Here is a 16532-nt window from a genome sequence, read left to right on the forward strand (position 1 = left end):
TATTGAGAGAGGTGTTTGTCGAACCTGCTCTTAAAAATCTCCAATGATGGAGATTCCACAATCTCCCTAGGCAATTTATTCCAGTGCTTCACCACTCTGACAGTCAGGAAGTTTTTCCTAATGTCTAACCTAAACCTCCCTTGGTGCAATTTAATCCCATTGCTTCTTGTCCTATTCTCAGAGGTTAAGAACAATTATTCTCCCTCCTCCTTGTAACAACTGTTTATGTACTTGAAAACTGTAATCATGTCCCCTCTCAGTCTTCTCTTTTACCAGACTTAGAATCTCTAAAGAATTTAAGATTGTTTCCCAAGTTTATTTCTTTCCTTCAAAGGGCCCCACACTGGTCCAGTCCATCCCTTGTAGCCAAAGAGTACTTTTGGGGGAATTCTGCGCCACTGCGCATGCACAGAATTTATGTTCCCTGCAGAAAAATGGCTTTCTGATGGTGAAGCAAAGGGAAGCCACAAGAACAGTCATACGACCCTCCCCAGCAAGTAAGTCACTATGGGACAGGGGGCGGAACTGGAGAAGACCCGGCTGGTGGCTCCTACCCTGGGCCGGGCTCAGCTGCTAGTCCCAGCTGGGCTGGGCAGGACTGGACTTTCTCTTCCCCTGCACAGCATCTGGGGCCGTGTCAGACCCCACCCCCAATTTAGCCCCCAACTGTAGGAAGCTCTGCAAATTCTCTCTCACACACACACACACACACACACACACACACACACTTCCTACATCCATTGCTCCTCGGCTGCAGGGGGAGGGATCTCTGTACAGGGAGCTCCTCCCGCATCCACCCAACCCCTGTGTATCCAGACCCTCCTGCCGAGCCTCATCCACCCCCCGCCAACAAGCACCACTTCCCTTGCACCACCCCTACAAGCCAGATCTCTGCACCCAGATCCCACAGTGATCTCCCACCTCTATGCAGTCAGTGGCCTGTGCTCCCCGATGCCATGCTGGAGTCTCTGCATTTAGTTGACAAATAAAATTTGCTGAATTTTAAAACATTGTGCACAAAATTTTAATTTTTTTGGCGCAGAATGCCCTCAGGAGTAAGAGAGGAATAGAATATAGCCAGCTCCACAGCCAATTAATACCAACTTGATGCTATCTGGGTAGTTTTTCTTCAATGAGATACTATCAAGGGGCACTCACCTTGAGGGCCTCCGAGCAGTTGGATGCGGAACAACAATCCTTTTCTTGCCCCTGGTTTCCCCTGCAGGCTGCCAGCGACCTTAGCAGGTTTTCGGTGACTGGGCTGGGGGGGGGGGCGGGGAGGGCGAGCCACAGTGTCCAAATGAACCCCTTCTGGGGTATTAAAGAGTCTAATGAACAGTCTATTTGCCCTCACTAGTGTCTTCAGCCCTGGCTCTGGGCCCTTCAATCCAGCACTTTGTTCAGGCTCCAAAATAAGCCTTGTCCACTTATGCCACTTTACCTGAAGCCAGTGGGAACCTGGGCCTGCCCACTACTCCAGGTTTCAACCCAGGGACCCTACATCCAGCAGCCAGAAACAGATCACACCAATCAGTTGCTGCTATTTCCTTATGCCTCCTCCTACCAGGCCCTTTTATCCCAAGCCCTATCTCATAGCTGGGGTGGCAGAGAGAGACACTGACTATCTAAGTTCAGCCGGTCATGAACTCTATCTAGCTACTAGACTTTGGCCAGGGAGAATCCCTCTTCACTCCTCTGGTACCAGCTAAGAAATGAACTGGTAAGGCCAAGCAGCAACTTTTATCTGAGCCAGCAGGGCCCAGACTGGCCCTTCTACTCCTTGGAGGACCAGATCTCTGTAGTTTTCAAGATGGCTGCTCCAAAGAGGCCTCTCTAGGCAGTCCTAAAGGACCCAACTTCATTGTGCTGTTCCTCCCACATCGCTACTTCTTGGAGTGGGGTGTAGTAGGCCTGCAGGTGCTCCTGTGGAGAGCTGAGAAGGCCAGGTACACCCCATCAAATATACAAACATAGCAAATATGACAGGTAGCCTATGCTAAATTGCTGAGATGGAGAACTTGAGGAAAAAGTGTGTTTAGCAAAGAATTTTCAAACATTCCAGGGAATCAAAAAACCTTTATGGGCCAGATTCTTTGCTTCAGCTGAGATCTGCTTGGCGTAGTAGAGATTAGGTTGTGGGGGTAAGTAGGAGCTGGGAGCCATTGTGGCTTTCTGATTCTCTGCCCAGCCCCAACACAGATTAGATCAGTCTGGAGGAGCATTCGTTAGCTGAGGAGACGCAGACTGCCATGACATCTCCCCACCCCTTGTATCACTTATGCAAAGGGGCTACAGGAAAGGGTGGTGTGATAGTGATCTATACTTACTGGAGACCCCCTCACACTGGGAGATTCCCCATAAGGGTAGATAGTGACAGATTCTCTCCACTTTGCAACTGTGCAACAAGCAAACCATCCCTATTTATGAGATTGATAATTAAAAGAAGAGGAAGAAAAACCTCATGCTTGGCTCTTGGATGATCAATGATGTATAAAATGTAATAACAAACAACCAGCAGCTTCTCCAAGTCCAGAAAATAAGATGACATACCACAGAGAGCAATCCAGTCAAACGTAACACTAATAACGCAATTACAGAAACAAGTACTAGTTGTTACAGTGCCAATCCTTGTCCAAAAGATTAGGTGAAGCAAACCTTTACAGTGTGCACTGAATGCTAACTGGGCTATTTCGGATCATAGAATCAAGGAACCATAGAATATCAGGGTTGGAAGGGACCTCAGGAGGTCGTCTAGTCCAACCCCCTGCTCAAAGCAGGACCAATCCTCAACTAAATCATCCCAGCCAGGGCTTTGTCAAGCCTGACCTTAAAAACCTCAAAGGAAGGAGATTCTACCACCTCCCTAGGTAACGCATTCCAGTGTTTCACCACCCTGCTAGTGAAAAAGTTTTTCCTAATATCCAACCTAAACCTCCCCCACTGCAACTTGAGACCATTACTCCTTGTTCTGTCATCTGCAACCACTGAGAACACTCTAGATCCATCCTCTTTGGAACCCCCTTTCAGGTAGTTGAAAGCAGCTATCAAATCCTACCTCATTCTTCTCTTCTGCAGACTAAACAATCCCAGTTCCCTCAGCCTCTCCTCATAAGTCATGTGTTCCAGTCCCCTAATCATTTGTGTTGTCCTCCGCTGGACTCTTTCCAATTTTTCCACATCCTTCTTGTAGTGTGGGGCCCAAAACTGGACACAGTACTCCAGATGAGGCCTCACCAATGTCAAATAGAGGGGAACGACATCCCTCGATCTGCTGGCAATGCCCCTACTTTTACAGCCCAAAATGCCATTGGCCTTCTGGGCAACAATGGCACACTGTTGACTCATATCCAGCTTCTCGTCCACTGTAACCCCTAGGTCCTTTTCTGCAGAACTGCTGCCCAGCTGTTCGGTCCCTAGTCTTTAGCGGTGCATGGGATTCTTCCGTAATAAGTGCAGGACTCTGCACTTGTCCTTGTTGAACCTCATCAGATTTCTTTTGGCCCAATCCTCTAATTTGTCTAGGTCCCTCTATATCCTGTCCCTACCCTCCAGCGTATCTACCACTCCTCCCAGTTTAGTGTCATCTGCAAACTTGCTGATCACAGGGGCAACAGGTATGGAGAAAATTCCAAGCACATGGATCCCTTAACAAAGGACATCCTGCTCCATCTCAAATGGAGAAGATTCCAGCTCACATACTTGCTGACCACAGTTGCAGTGGTATGCTATGGGGTGAGAGATTGTCCTGTGACCTGCTTGTGAGGGACTCGTAAGGCCTTTTAGACTCCACTAAAAATCAAAAACAAAAGCAAAGCCTCCACACCACCACCAACAACTCCTCTACTTGGAAACCGGAGCACTAGAATCATGTTCCTCTAGGGAGGCACATCATTAAACTAAGAGCTACAGTACTACCTTCTGCACCAGCTTCCATTTCCAAGTTGATTTCAGGTGTAACCTCATGTAGAGCTCATTGCGGTTGTCTAATTTTGTGGTGATTGTGCCACAGACCATGATAACAAGGTTCAGGTTCTGTGACAGGGTGCAACTCACCACTCTGACGCCGCCTTATGCCCGATATGGGAATTAGCTCTGTTAGCCAGTGCATCCTGCTCTGCTGGTGCTCCGCCCATCACTTTTTCTGCTTCTGGACCCATGTCACTCCAAGGACCGTGGTGTCCTCTTCAGTGACACAGCTCTCCAGCCATGCCACACTCTGTGCTCCCCGCTTCTGGGGGACATCTCTGAAATCCCTGTCCAGCCACTTATATCAGTGTGACTGCAGTCTATTGTCTAGCCACTTCTCCAGTGGCGAATGGGGTGGGGGGAGACATAGGCCCACCCACAACTCCAGGTCCTAACCTAGGGATCCTGTAGAAGGCCATTGCTTGTGGTGTCCTCTGACTCCTCAGCAGATTTTCCTGGGCCACTTCCCCATAGCCCCAGCACCCTCTTTGTCCTTGCCTCAGGGCATCAGCCTACAGATCCCTGCAACCACCAGGAGCTGCCTTTAGCTCCCCAGGTGTCTGCCTGCAGCACTACTCTGTCCAGGGTGCTAGCTATCTTCAGCCTGCAAGGCAGCCAGTCCTCCTCCCTCCTTGAGCTCCAGGTAGCGACTGCAGCTTCTCTGTCCTGCAGCCCTTCTTATAGGGGCCTGCCTGGCCGTGATTGGCTGCTCCCCTCAGCCCTGCTCTGATTGGCTGCCTCCTGCGCAGCCTCCCTGCAGGCACCCCATTACAAGCTCAAAAAACTGTTGCCATCTGTGGACTTCCTCAAGACTGCTGCTAAATGATCTTCCAACAATGCTCCCAGATTGCAAGCTCCAGTAACAAATGACAGGCATACATGCTCATTTAGGCTCTCATTCAGCAAAGATTTACTCATGAGTTTAGCTTTCAGCGTGAGTAACCCCATCCCTATTCAAAACTGTACGTGCCTAAGTGTTTTGCTGAAAAGGGATGGGATTACTCACATGCAGAAAGTTTAGCATGTGTTTAAATGTTTTAATAAATTGTGGTTTTAAAGGGGCAGTGTCATAGTGAAAGTCATTCCCAAGTGCCCCCTTGCAATCAGGTGTGGCAATCAGTGTGCCTTGATTTCCCTTCACCTGGGATATAAACAAGTCTGAGCAGGTGTGAGGTACAAAACAGCACCTCCACTGGGGAGTCTTGTTTATTAACAGACAAGGCCAACACAAAGTATAAGTAAAACTTTTACCACAGTCCCTTAAATAGGAGACAGAGTCAGTTTTAGATTATTTGTTCCCACCTGAGTCCTCTGTTCACCTGTGTCCAGGCCCTTTTACCAGCAAAGTTCTCCTGACCCAGATGTCTGCCCTTCGAGCCAGGTTTCTTCCTGCTCCCTGGATAGAGTCCTTCTCCACAGACAGGGGTCCATGGATATCTGTCAGCTGCTGCTTTTCCCTGGGACAGCACATAGTTCCAGGCAGGCTGGGCTTCCTGCCACTGTTTGGGAGACTCCTCTGCTCAGACAAAGTCTGACTTCTGCAGCGCTCCCTTTGGGAACCTCCTATCTGTAAGAATGCCTCCAAAGCTCACTGCTCTGGTGGGCTCTATGGAGGAGAGTTCCCTCTCTCCTGGACCATACCCTCTAGGATCTCTGCTCTAAGAGCACACCTCCCTGCTCTGGTGAGCTCTCCCGGTGACGTCCTCTTCTCAGCAGCTTCCTGTCTCCTTGAGAGCACCTTCCCTAACTGATGTTGGGCAACTTACTAGGTCCAGGTGCTGGTTTACTAATTAATCACAAACATCAACTTGGGGCAGTTAGCCACCTTAAAAGGGCAATCGTGGGCAGACAGGGCCCTGACACCTCTTAAAGGGGTGGATGCCCCATGACAGGCAGATACAATCCTTACCATATCTTTTGTTTGTTTCCCCACAACCTGTTAATATCATCTGCATAGATCCTCATCCACCCAACCATGATCCCAGCCCAAATCTCTACAAAACTTTGGGAGAGTTGTATGGATCAGATAGATAGAAAAACACGGCTGGATGTCATCATCACCATGCTGAAAATACGGTAGCCTATGTCATCTCTTAACCATTCCAATGGCTTCAGATACCTGGGGAACAAAATGGAAAACTAGATTTTGTTACCTTTAGAACAGCCCCTCTCCACACTGAATGTCCTTCCCTTCAGGTACAACCCCCAGGGGTGTAGTTCCTGGCACCACAGCTGAATGGACTGCCAAGAAGCTCTGGGGGCCACCAGAGTCAGCGCAGAAGCACAGGGTCTCCAGGCAGATAGCCATGTCCCTCTGAACGATACCCAGAGATCCACAGGTTGTGGAGGCCCCAATATCTGCTTCTTTCATGGCAGACACAAGAATATTTCAGAATCCATGATAAACCTAGTTCTGCGGGGGGGGTTGCCACCATTCTCTTAAGGTTTGTTTTTTCTCACCACATGGGTTAATGGCTTAATGTGGAATCTCTTTGAAAAGGCATCTGGAATTTATCAATTATTAGGAAGTAAATGGAGTTTAGTGACTCCTTCTAAATTGCACTTATCACTGACAAGATCATTTTTAAAAGCAGTTTTTGTTTTTGCTGTTAAACCTTAAATGATCAAGCTCAGGATAACCTCTGATTCATGAACAATGAAATGGACCATTTCTTCTCTACTGTAGCCACTCCCCTGCAGAGAAGGTTAACTGGTTTCCTGCATAAGGTTATTTGCCTAATATGGATATTTTTATGATGACTGAAGAAGAACAAAAATTATAAATGGGCAAGGGGACAATTATAAAACAGAGCGTAGTAAGTGGAAATAACCTAGGCTTCAACTTTAAAGAACAAAAAATTTGTTATATATGACTAACTAAGTCAACGATACAATGGCTGGAGGGGAGGGATTCTACTCTTAGTCTGATCCAAAGCCCATTTAAGTCAGTGGAAAGACTCCCATTGACTTTAGTGGGCTTTGCGTCAGCCCCTGTAGAAGGAGACGTTTTAAAACTGGTATAAATATTACTTTAAAATGTTCATTTCTGATCAGTCCTGTGCCGAATTATTGGCTTTTCTTGATACCCAGCTATAATAGATAGATTAAATCTAATTATACACAAAAACATGTTAAAAACATTATTAAGGACACCAAGTCAAGCGCTCAAAAGTTAGGAAATGCCAGAACTAAATATTGTGTATTTGCATTATGACACAACCATTAATTGCATGATCCCCAGGGATCCTAATTTTCAGTGATAAAAACAAAACAAAGCAAAATTCTCTAATTAAAAAAAATCTGTGTTTTTCCACAATCAAAACAAAACACTGAACTTTAGTTTCCCTAGCCATAATACTTATGTATGTATGTATGTACTGAACACAATGTTTTATTGATATGTTTACAATATTTAAGCTGACAGCCTGAGCCCTGCAGCCCAGGGCTGTCAGCCTGAGCCCCGCCCAATGGCTGTTTCTTTTCTAATAACGGTTTTCTATTAAAAATGGGGCTTTGTTTTATTCTCAGTAGCACTTCATTGACAATTTTCATATAATCAATGAGATTATTAAATGTTAATTTATCAGTAATTTTTATGTTTTTAATGGCTAATTCCACAAACCAACTTCTGACACTGATTCTCCTAACTATATAAAAAAGGTTAAACCACTGTCCAGCTGAAAAGCTACATTATAAACAGGATACTATTTTAAGTAATTTATTACGAGTAGAAGAAGTTGTTCTTCCAAGATGCAAACTGAGGGGCATAAGGTTTTATATTTTTTGTGAAAAGCTTGAATAAGCAAAAAAGAATTAATAGTAAAGGGGATATGTCAGTTATATGAAGCTATGTTTTGGAATTGAGTGATGGCAGGAAGCCATGCTTGGAAAAGTGCAATGCTATATGTGTAAAAAGAATTAAAGCAGTTAATGGCTTAGTACACTATATAATATAAAAATTCACTCCTGTTATTGTATAGTCACTGATCTGGAAAATACAGCAATGAAAAATACTTATGTTTGCTGATAGAATGTTAAACTCTGTGCTGTTAGCTTCAAAAGAAAATAAGATGCTTTTTACAGTGTGACATTTTGTCACAATCCCAAAGTTTGAGCACTTCTGCAGCAATGTAATCCCTACATTTATATTTAATCTAAAACTTGTACTGTCAACACAAAATGAGAATTAAAACAGTAAGCTTGTATAAGGAATATGGAACTATTGTTTCAAAACTCTCCCTCTAACAGTTTGATCCTGCAAGATGATTGATTTATGCATCTCCCAAGCCAACTAACAAGATGATCAGGCCCCATGAAAGTGAATTAGGTTTGTTGAGATAGCAGGGCTATTACAGAAAGGTATACCTTTAAAAAAGATATTTCTTAACACTGTATGAATGCCAAAGAAAAGTCTTCTCCCACCAGTTGGCAGATGATCTGTGTTTTATTTTGTGCTTCCAAGATGAATGAAGTTTCAGCATATATATAATTAACAATGCAGCATTTCAATCAAACACCAATGTAACTAAAAAAATGCCTAAAACAAAATACAGAATCCTGAATTAAAAGTGCTTCTGTAGTTTGAGCATATATGAAATGGAGAATAAATATCTTCCATAGGAAAGTCACAAAAATGTATAACCTGATGCTAAAAGCTTTATCTAGTTCTTCATTATAAGGATTTTCTGTTTCTCAGAGTGTTTACTTCATTATATGCTGTATCTATTCAGGTTCCATACTTACCATACTTCAGAAGATCCTTCACAACCCAAGTGTTGGAACCACCTACCCATTCCCTAGGGCAGCAAATCCAAATCCACAGTAGAATGATTTGGTGGAAACACCGCAGTGTGCCTAGCCCATTCCTGCGTTGTTTTCCTTGAGCTGGGGTAATCAAGCCCATTAATACTGCCTCCCTTGTAAATTAAAATGGTACAGTGATATCAAAACTAGAAATTACAGTACATGGGAATTATACATTAAATTACCATGCAATGTGCACAATGTAAAAATGAAGTAACTGCAACATAATTTATACAGTAATCATGTAATCATGGAGCCAGTCTATAGAATAAAGTGCTGCTTGACCTTTTATTTTCAGATTGTGCTTTTTCTGTAGCTCAGATTTTTCCCTAAATAAATAATTCATTATAGTGCTTTTAAAATATAAGGTTGAGCTATCCTGAAAAGGTAACATTATTCATGTACTCTGATCCCTCACAAAAGGTCTAACATGTAAAATGAAGATTATAGAAATATTGAAGACAATGGTTCCTTTTGACCATTTCAAGCTGGAGCATTTTTAAAAAATGGAAGGAAGAGAGTAACTAACTGTCTTGTACTATTCCCTTCTTTCACTTGATTGACAGTAAATAACTCCAGAAAGGGAGAGGGGATGTACTAAGGACCAGGAGTACTAGAAACTCCCTAGAAGTGTGTGTGGAGGGGCCCCACTGGTTCCTGAACCATGGCCCTGCCCCCTGCTCTCTCACCTCTGCCCCCTCTCCCCATTGCTCACCCTTAAGGCACATAAAAAGTTCCAGTGCCCCTGCTAAGGACACAGACTCCTTGAATATCATTTAAAACACAATCCAGTCTACTGGAAAAGTATAATTAAAACCAGTGCAGTAAGTCAAATTTACACTTTTCCCTCTATTTGCTGCTAGTCAGACAACGTCATTACTCAGGCAAAATTCCCACTGAAGACAGGATTGGGATCTGACTGGGTAAAAATTAACCAGAGAAAGCATGTAAAGCAGACTTGTCCACTGTATCGAGTACCACTTTCATATATTTTTTAGGAAGAGAAAATAAAATAAAATTACCTTAGCTTAAACACTTGAGACCTTTGGTATTTTACAATGGACTGATGCAGCTAGAGTGCACCCTTAGTTAGACTTAGAGTTAGTATTTCTCTCCTATATATATTTTTAAGTTATTGATGTAAGTCTTCAATAACTCCATTAACTTCTGTGCATCTACTGCAGATTTACATCTGTATTCCAGAAAGCAGAATTTGGCTCTATTTTGTTATACTTTATATAATATTGGAAACAGTATGGAAAAAATACTTGCGTGAATTAACATTTTCAATTACCTAGCAGTTCCATTGCATCATCCTCATTGTCGATATCTTCTTCTGTCACTGAGGGAGCTGTGCTTTGAACAGAATCAAAAGAGTCCTGGGAAAGCATGGCAGCCAGTAGCTTCTTATGTTGCTGTTGCTGCTGTTTTAATCCTTTGGTCTTCGGCTCCATCTTTAAACTGGGCGGGGGAAAGCATAACCTCCTTTTACCATTACTCTCTCTACAAAAAGTACCTTTACAGCAGCTATTTCATTCACATGAGCAAATGAAACCATTTAATTAATAGACTAATTATTTTCAGGGGGGGTTTTTTTGCTACTATAAACATCCATGCAGAAATTTGGCCTTGTTCTTTAAATACCGGAGAGATTGCCTCTCCCCTCACATGTAATCAGCTGTGGAGTTCAAGCTAATGGACCACAAATTTAAACATCAAGGAGATCTTGGTAAGGCACTGCAAGTGAAAAACTGAAATTCATTCCAACATTGGTCTGACTAGTCTATCAATATTCAGATCATGGTGCAAGGCCCAGCTCTTAAACAACATAGGTTTAACCTGCATCATGATCCTAATATTAAAACTATAGGTTAATGTCAGTTGGGGAGGGGCAGTATGGTCCTGTGGCTAGGCCACTGGAGTGGGAATCATAGACTCATGGGACTGGAAGGGGTCTTCTAGTCCAGTCCCCTGCCCTCATGGCAGGACTAAGTATTATCTAGACCATCCCTGGCAGGTGTTTGTCTAACCTGCCCTTAAAAATCTTCAATGATGGAGATTTCACAACTTCCCTGGGCAACTTATTCCAGCGCTTAACCACCCTGATAGTTAGGAAGTATTTCCTAATGTCTAACCTATACTGCCCTTACTACAATTTAAGACTATTGCTTCTTGTCCTAGCCTCAAAGATTAGGGAGAATAATTTTTATGTTCTTGAAAACTGTTATGTCCCCTCTCCGGCTTCTCTTCTCCAGACTAAACAAACCCATTTTTTTTCCAATTTTTCCTCATAAGTCATTTAGACCTTTAATCATTTTTGTTGCTCTTCTCTGGACTTTCTCCAATTTATCCACATCTTTCCTAAAATGCGGTGCCCAGAACTGAACACAATACTCCAGCAGAGGCCTAATCAACACAGAGTAGAGTGGAAGAATTACTTCTCGTGTCTTGCTTACAACACTCCTGCTAATACATCCCAGAATTATGTCTTCTTTTTTTGGCAACAGTATTACACTGTTGACTTATATTTAGCTTGTGATCCACTATGATCCCTAGATCCCTTTCTGCAGTACTTCTTCATAGGCAGTCATTTCCCATTTTGTATGTAACAGGGGACTATTCCTAGCTGTATAACCATGGATGAGTCATTTTGGGTAAAAAATTTTTAAGATTTAGAACCCTCAGTCCTGTTTCAAAAGCTTCTTTATCACAGGAGCCTAGGCCTCACTGAAAATCAATTGGAATTAGGTGCTTCACCTCTTTGAATATGCCTACATAGCAATAAAAGACCCACATCACAGCTGCAGCTGGTCCAGGTCAGCTGGCTATGGCTTACAGGGCTTGGCCTGTGGGGCTAAAAATAGCAATGTAGACATTCAGGCTTGGGCTGAAGCCTGAGCTCTCAAACCCCATGAGTGGTGAGAGTTTCTGAGCTCAAATGTCTTCATTGTAATTTTTAGCCCCACAGCCCAAGACAGCTGATTCAGGCTCTAATACACTGTATCATGGTTTTTTTATTGCACTGTAGATGTACATCGGCTTCCCCTCCCACCATTTTCTGTCTTGTCTATTGAAACTGTTAACTCAAAGAGGAGAAGGACTATCTCTTACTAGGAGTAGGTAAAGTACCTAGCATAATAGGACCTCCCAAACTTGGTTGGGGCCTCTAAGCACTATTGTAATACAAATAATTAATAACAACATTAGCGGGTGTAAGTGACTGAACACTAAAGAAGTCTTCTCCTTTTGACAATATATATTTAATATCGCATAATCTCAGTGACACAGTAACTATATCTCAAGTCAGGGAAATCATGCATGAATCAAACAATTTTTATCGAAACTAAACTTATGTACCTTCACAGGCTCAGGCATATGAATTTTAATTTTTGGAGATTTTTCTGCACTGGGCTCTTTGTTTGTGGGGTTCAAAATTTCATGCATAAATAATGAGGTATATCCTACTATGTAGGCACTTAAGTACCAAACCACACCAATAAAGCACATATTTGCGACATCTGAGCGGTGGGATTTGTATCCCCAATTAATTGACCACACACTCACAAAAACCATCCTTTAAATATCAAACCTATTTGTATTTTGGCACATTTTATGGACCTTGGTTATTTACCTAACATATTTTCCCCACTTGGAGTCTCCTGTAAGCTAATGTTTTGTTCTTACTCACTGCTCCACAAATATTGTCCAAGGTTTGTCAGTCTTATCCCATGCTATTACCATCCCTCCACAGCATAGTTATTTATACCCCTGCTGTTTTGTCATGGATTCCCTCATGGCTAGTAGTCTCCAGTGCAATCCGACACACAGTTAAAAAAAAAATTAAACTTTGTACAATTGCCTACCCTTTAGTTCTTACCTAAGGGTCTCATCCAATGGCCATAGAAAGACTCCCACTGACTTCAAAGGGCACTGGAACAGGTCACAAATCATTTACATATAAAACTGGGGGGGGGGAAGGGGGGAATCATACCAGCAGTAAAGCCAGTTACAGATGTCTTATTGCTGTTATGGCAGTGTCCCAATTGGCAACACTAGTGAAAGCTTAGAACCCCCCAGTGTATGATTAAATCATCATAACCACATCATTTTAATGTCGCAGTGTTTTCAGAGTTTTGCAATATAAATCCTCGTCCCCAATAAAAAGGCAAAAAACCCTATCTTACTAGTTTTGTAAGTAAAAATATATGCTTTCTTTTAACAAGCTTAAAAGAAATACATGTTTTTCAATGTTTTCCAGTTTTAATTTTTAGCTCAGCTGGATTTGCTTAGAAGAAAATAGAATATACAGTATCTTGCCAGTAAGATTGATGTTTCTTAAGAGACAAAAATATTTTTTATGGTTCATGATCTTCACCATAATATTTTTACTCACTTGAGTATGAGAAACAAAAAAGCACATTTTCGACCTAAAAAAGAACTATGGACCCAGTTCATAAAAAAGATATCCAAAATTGGGTGGTATTTCTACGTGATTTTTTACATGTAACTGAAAGTAAAGATTCATATTAAAATACTATATAAAAATATTTTAATTATGCACATGCAAACATGTGGTAAGGATTTAGGTAGTATTGATTTATATGCAGATAATCCACTACAGATCTAGAATATCCTCTCATAATGCCCATACAAAGCTTTATCACAAACTCCTAGCAACCTTTTTAAGGACTCGACTATCCCGTTACTTCTAAACCAAAATTAGGAATAGCCTATAACTATGGGGATTAATTGGGGGGGTAGTGTTGTATTAATTTAGATGGAATATATGGCCCAAAGGTGTTAACATAGCCCATTCTCTGTCCAACGTTAAACAGTATAAACAGGGTTCAGGTTTGATATAAAGAGACCATAGCCTGCTTAGTACTATGGCAAAGACACAATTAAAAATCTTAAAAAGAAAAGGAGTACTTGTGGCTCCTTAGAGACTAACCAATTTATTTGAGCATGAGCTTTCGTGAGCTACAGCTCACTTCATCGGATGCATACTGTGGAAACTGCAGAAGACATTATATACACAGAGACCATGAAATAATACCTCCTCCCACCCCACTCTCCTGCTGGTAATAGCTTATCTAAAGTGATCATCAAGTTGGGCCATTTCCAGGATTTGTGCTGGAAATGGCCCAACTTGATGATCACTTTAGATAAGCTATTACCAGCAGGAGAGTGGGGTGGGAGGAGGTATTGTTTCATGGTCTCTGTGTATATAATGTCTTCTGCAGTTTCCACAGTATGCATCCGATGAAGTGAGCTGTAGCTCACGAAAGCTCATGCTCAAATAAATTGGTTAGTCTCTAAGGTGCTACAAGTACTCCTTTTCTTTTTGCGAATACAGACTAACACGGCTGTTACTCTGAAACCTGTAATTAAAAATCTTGTAAAACTTTTATTCAAGACTTAGGAAAAGAAGGGAAAACAAGTTAAGTCATTTGAAATGTAAAGTATTAAGTAAGGCTTTTATTTTAACAGCATTGCTAGTTCTCTCTCTCTTTAGCTGGAGAGAGCTTTTAGTAGGAAAAAAAACCCTTTGTTTGATAGTCTCTTAGATGGTATTAAAGATGATAATAACTGTCCTTTCTGAGGAAAAGAAGTTAATTGAGATGGACTGGAGCTCTCATTGTTACTGTTGCTGTTAAAGTCCAATCCCATTTCCCAAAACGCAAAACAAGACAAACACACACAAATGGAGAGAGAAGAGAACGACAGAGAGAAAATGCAGCTTCTGTCACTGGTGATGACTTTTACTTGCAGCCTCGCTGCTGGAAAAGCACAGGCACAGCACGTGGTCTTATCAGCCACTCTGAGACCTGGCAATATAAATGGAATATATGTTCCAACATCAGGCTGTTTAGGGCATTGCTTTAGCTCCCTCTTTCAGAGTTTCAAAATATGCAGTCTTGGCTACCTAACCCAGACTCTTATCAGACAGAGGAAAAAAGAGAGAGGGTAGGAAAGATAAATAAGGAAAAGGTCACATTTGGGAGCGGGGAAGGAGACAAGGTCTCACATCTCACTTGGTGTTTGTGGTTCAGACTGAGCTGGCCATGTCATCTGGCTCCCTCTTTCTGGCCTAGACTAGTAAGGACATCTTTCAGGATCAGGATAAAGAAGGTTCTGGGATCCCAGGAGACAATAGGGATGGCAGCCATGATGGTGAAGCTCCCTCCAGTAGCCAAAGTCTTTCTTTAAGGTTCCACAAAGGATGTGGTGGGCAGAACAGCCTATCCCTTCATTACTTTGTCCACTCATTAAGCCTAATTTCCAACACACCAATTTTGGTTGATAGCTTTTTGGTATCTCAAAATGTTCTTGTTTACCAAGCACGATCATAACACAGTCCTTGAATTATATCTGTAGGCCTTTTAGTTTGCAATAATTCAGTCTGTCTCCCCTTTGAAGTTTTTCCCATCAACATTTGTTGTTACGGGTTATTGTGATACTTTATGAACTTTGACTCACTGTTCACAGCTGAGGTCACAATTAGGGTAAATTTTTATGGTCCAATTATCACAACAGTACAAAAGGGACCAAATTCATTTATGCGGGAGAAGGGGAGAATGGAAGAATGGAGCCGATTTCTCAAGGAATTGGGGACATGCAGGGAACAGGTTGAAGTCTGCATAAGCAGACCCCACCAAGAATCATGCATCTTGTGTGAAAGTCACAATTTCCCTTTAACCCACAGAAGGGTCCACTGAACTGAAAGTCAGGAGACTATGTTTTTTAGTCTTTCCTCTTCCAGTAACGGGTGTTAATATTTCTGTGCAGTTCATGATCCTTATTACTGATCAAGCACTTGTACCCATAACCTAGGATTCAGGCAGGCACCTGGAGATGCAAGATAGTTGGCGGCTGTGCCTAAGAGAGGACCTTGGGAATTGGGGAAACCCCAAACTACTCAGATCCCATGAGATACACCATAGAAGAGAAATCTGAGGCCCACCCCACCACTTTGTGGAGAGAATGTAGGAGATACCTCAGACCACCATTTATCCCAGCAGGGGCAAATGGGCTTGCTGTTTCTTCCTGAATATAGGTGTAGAGTAGACAGAGGTAGACCACTCCACCCCCCCCCCCCCCGAGGCACATAAGTAATGGTAAGATAGAGCAGGTTCTGAGAAAGAGGTGGTTGTTTGCATATAGGTGGAGCCTCCATGGGTTCTAGCTACTTAGTTGAGTCCCTAGCTTTTAACTATTGAGAACTGAGATTCTCATTAAAACCCCCTAAAATCCTCCTACGTGCACATATTACCACTGTGTGGAAATCCCCAGATCTCTATCCTCTTCTCAGAACTATCCCAGGGAAATTTTTTGACATGCTGGAAACTATGAAAGTGAATCCCATGTCCACAAAGTGAATTCTTGAAGCTCAGCCAGCTACCAACAAAACTGCTACTAGTACTTTCATATTGTCCCTTATCACATGTTACTAACTTTCCCGATTGTACACCAGCAACAAAGAGCCTCTATCAAGGGCTAAATTTACAAAACCAGTGACTACTAACCTACGTGAATCTGATTAACGTACCTTTCCCAATTTTTTTTAGTAATTTCCCTCCCTCTATGCCGTCAATTTCTAAAAATCACTCCCGCTTCCTTTTAAATAAGTAGACCTGATTTTCAAATGTGCAGAGTTCTTGCCAGCTCCCATTGCCTTCAGTAGAGGTTATAGGTGATTATCACCTCTGAAAACCAGACTCCATATTATTAACAAAGACATAATATATTTTCCTTCCACTGTA

General features: G+C 42.4%; 1 protein-coding gene across 3 annotated transcripts in view; it reads right to left on the reverse strand.

Moving 5' to 3' along the window:
* Window positions 1-16532, reverse strand: part of C2H8orf34 (chromosome 2 C8orf34 homolog) — a 220104-nt gene that overhangs the window by 130817 nt on the left and 72755 nt on the right. For all 3 annotated transcript variants that reach the window (XM_074944265.1, XM_074944264.1, XM_074944266.1), the window contains exon 7: window positions 10064-10230. In XM_074944265.1, the coding sequence (XP_074800366.1) occupies window positions 10064-10230 (167 nt within the window). The remainder of the gene's footprint in view (window positions 1-10063; window positions 10231-16532) is intronic.

This window comes from Natator depressus, chromosome 2 (assembly GCF_965152275.1).
Source record: "Natator depressus isolate rNatDep1 chromosome 2, rNatDep2.hap1, whole genome shotgun sequence".
Classification (NCBI taxonomy): Eukaryota; Metazoa; Chordata; order Testudines; family Cheloniidae; genus Natator; species Natator depressus.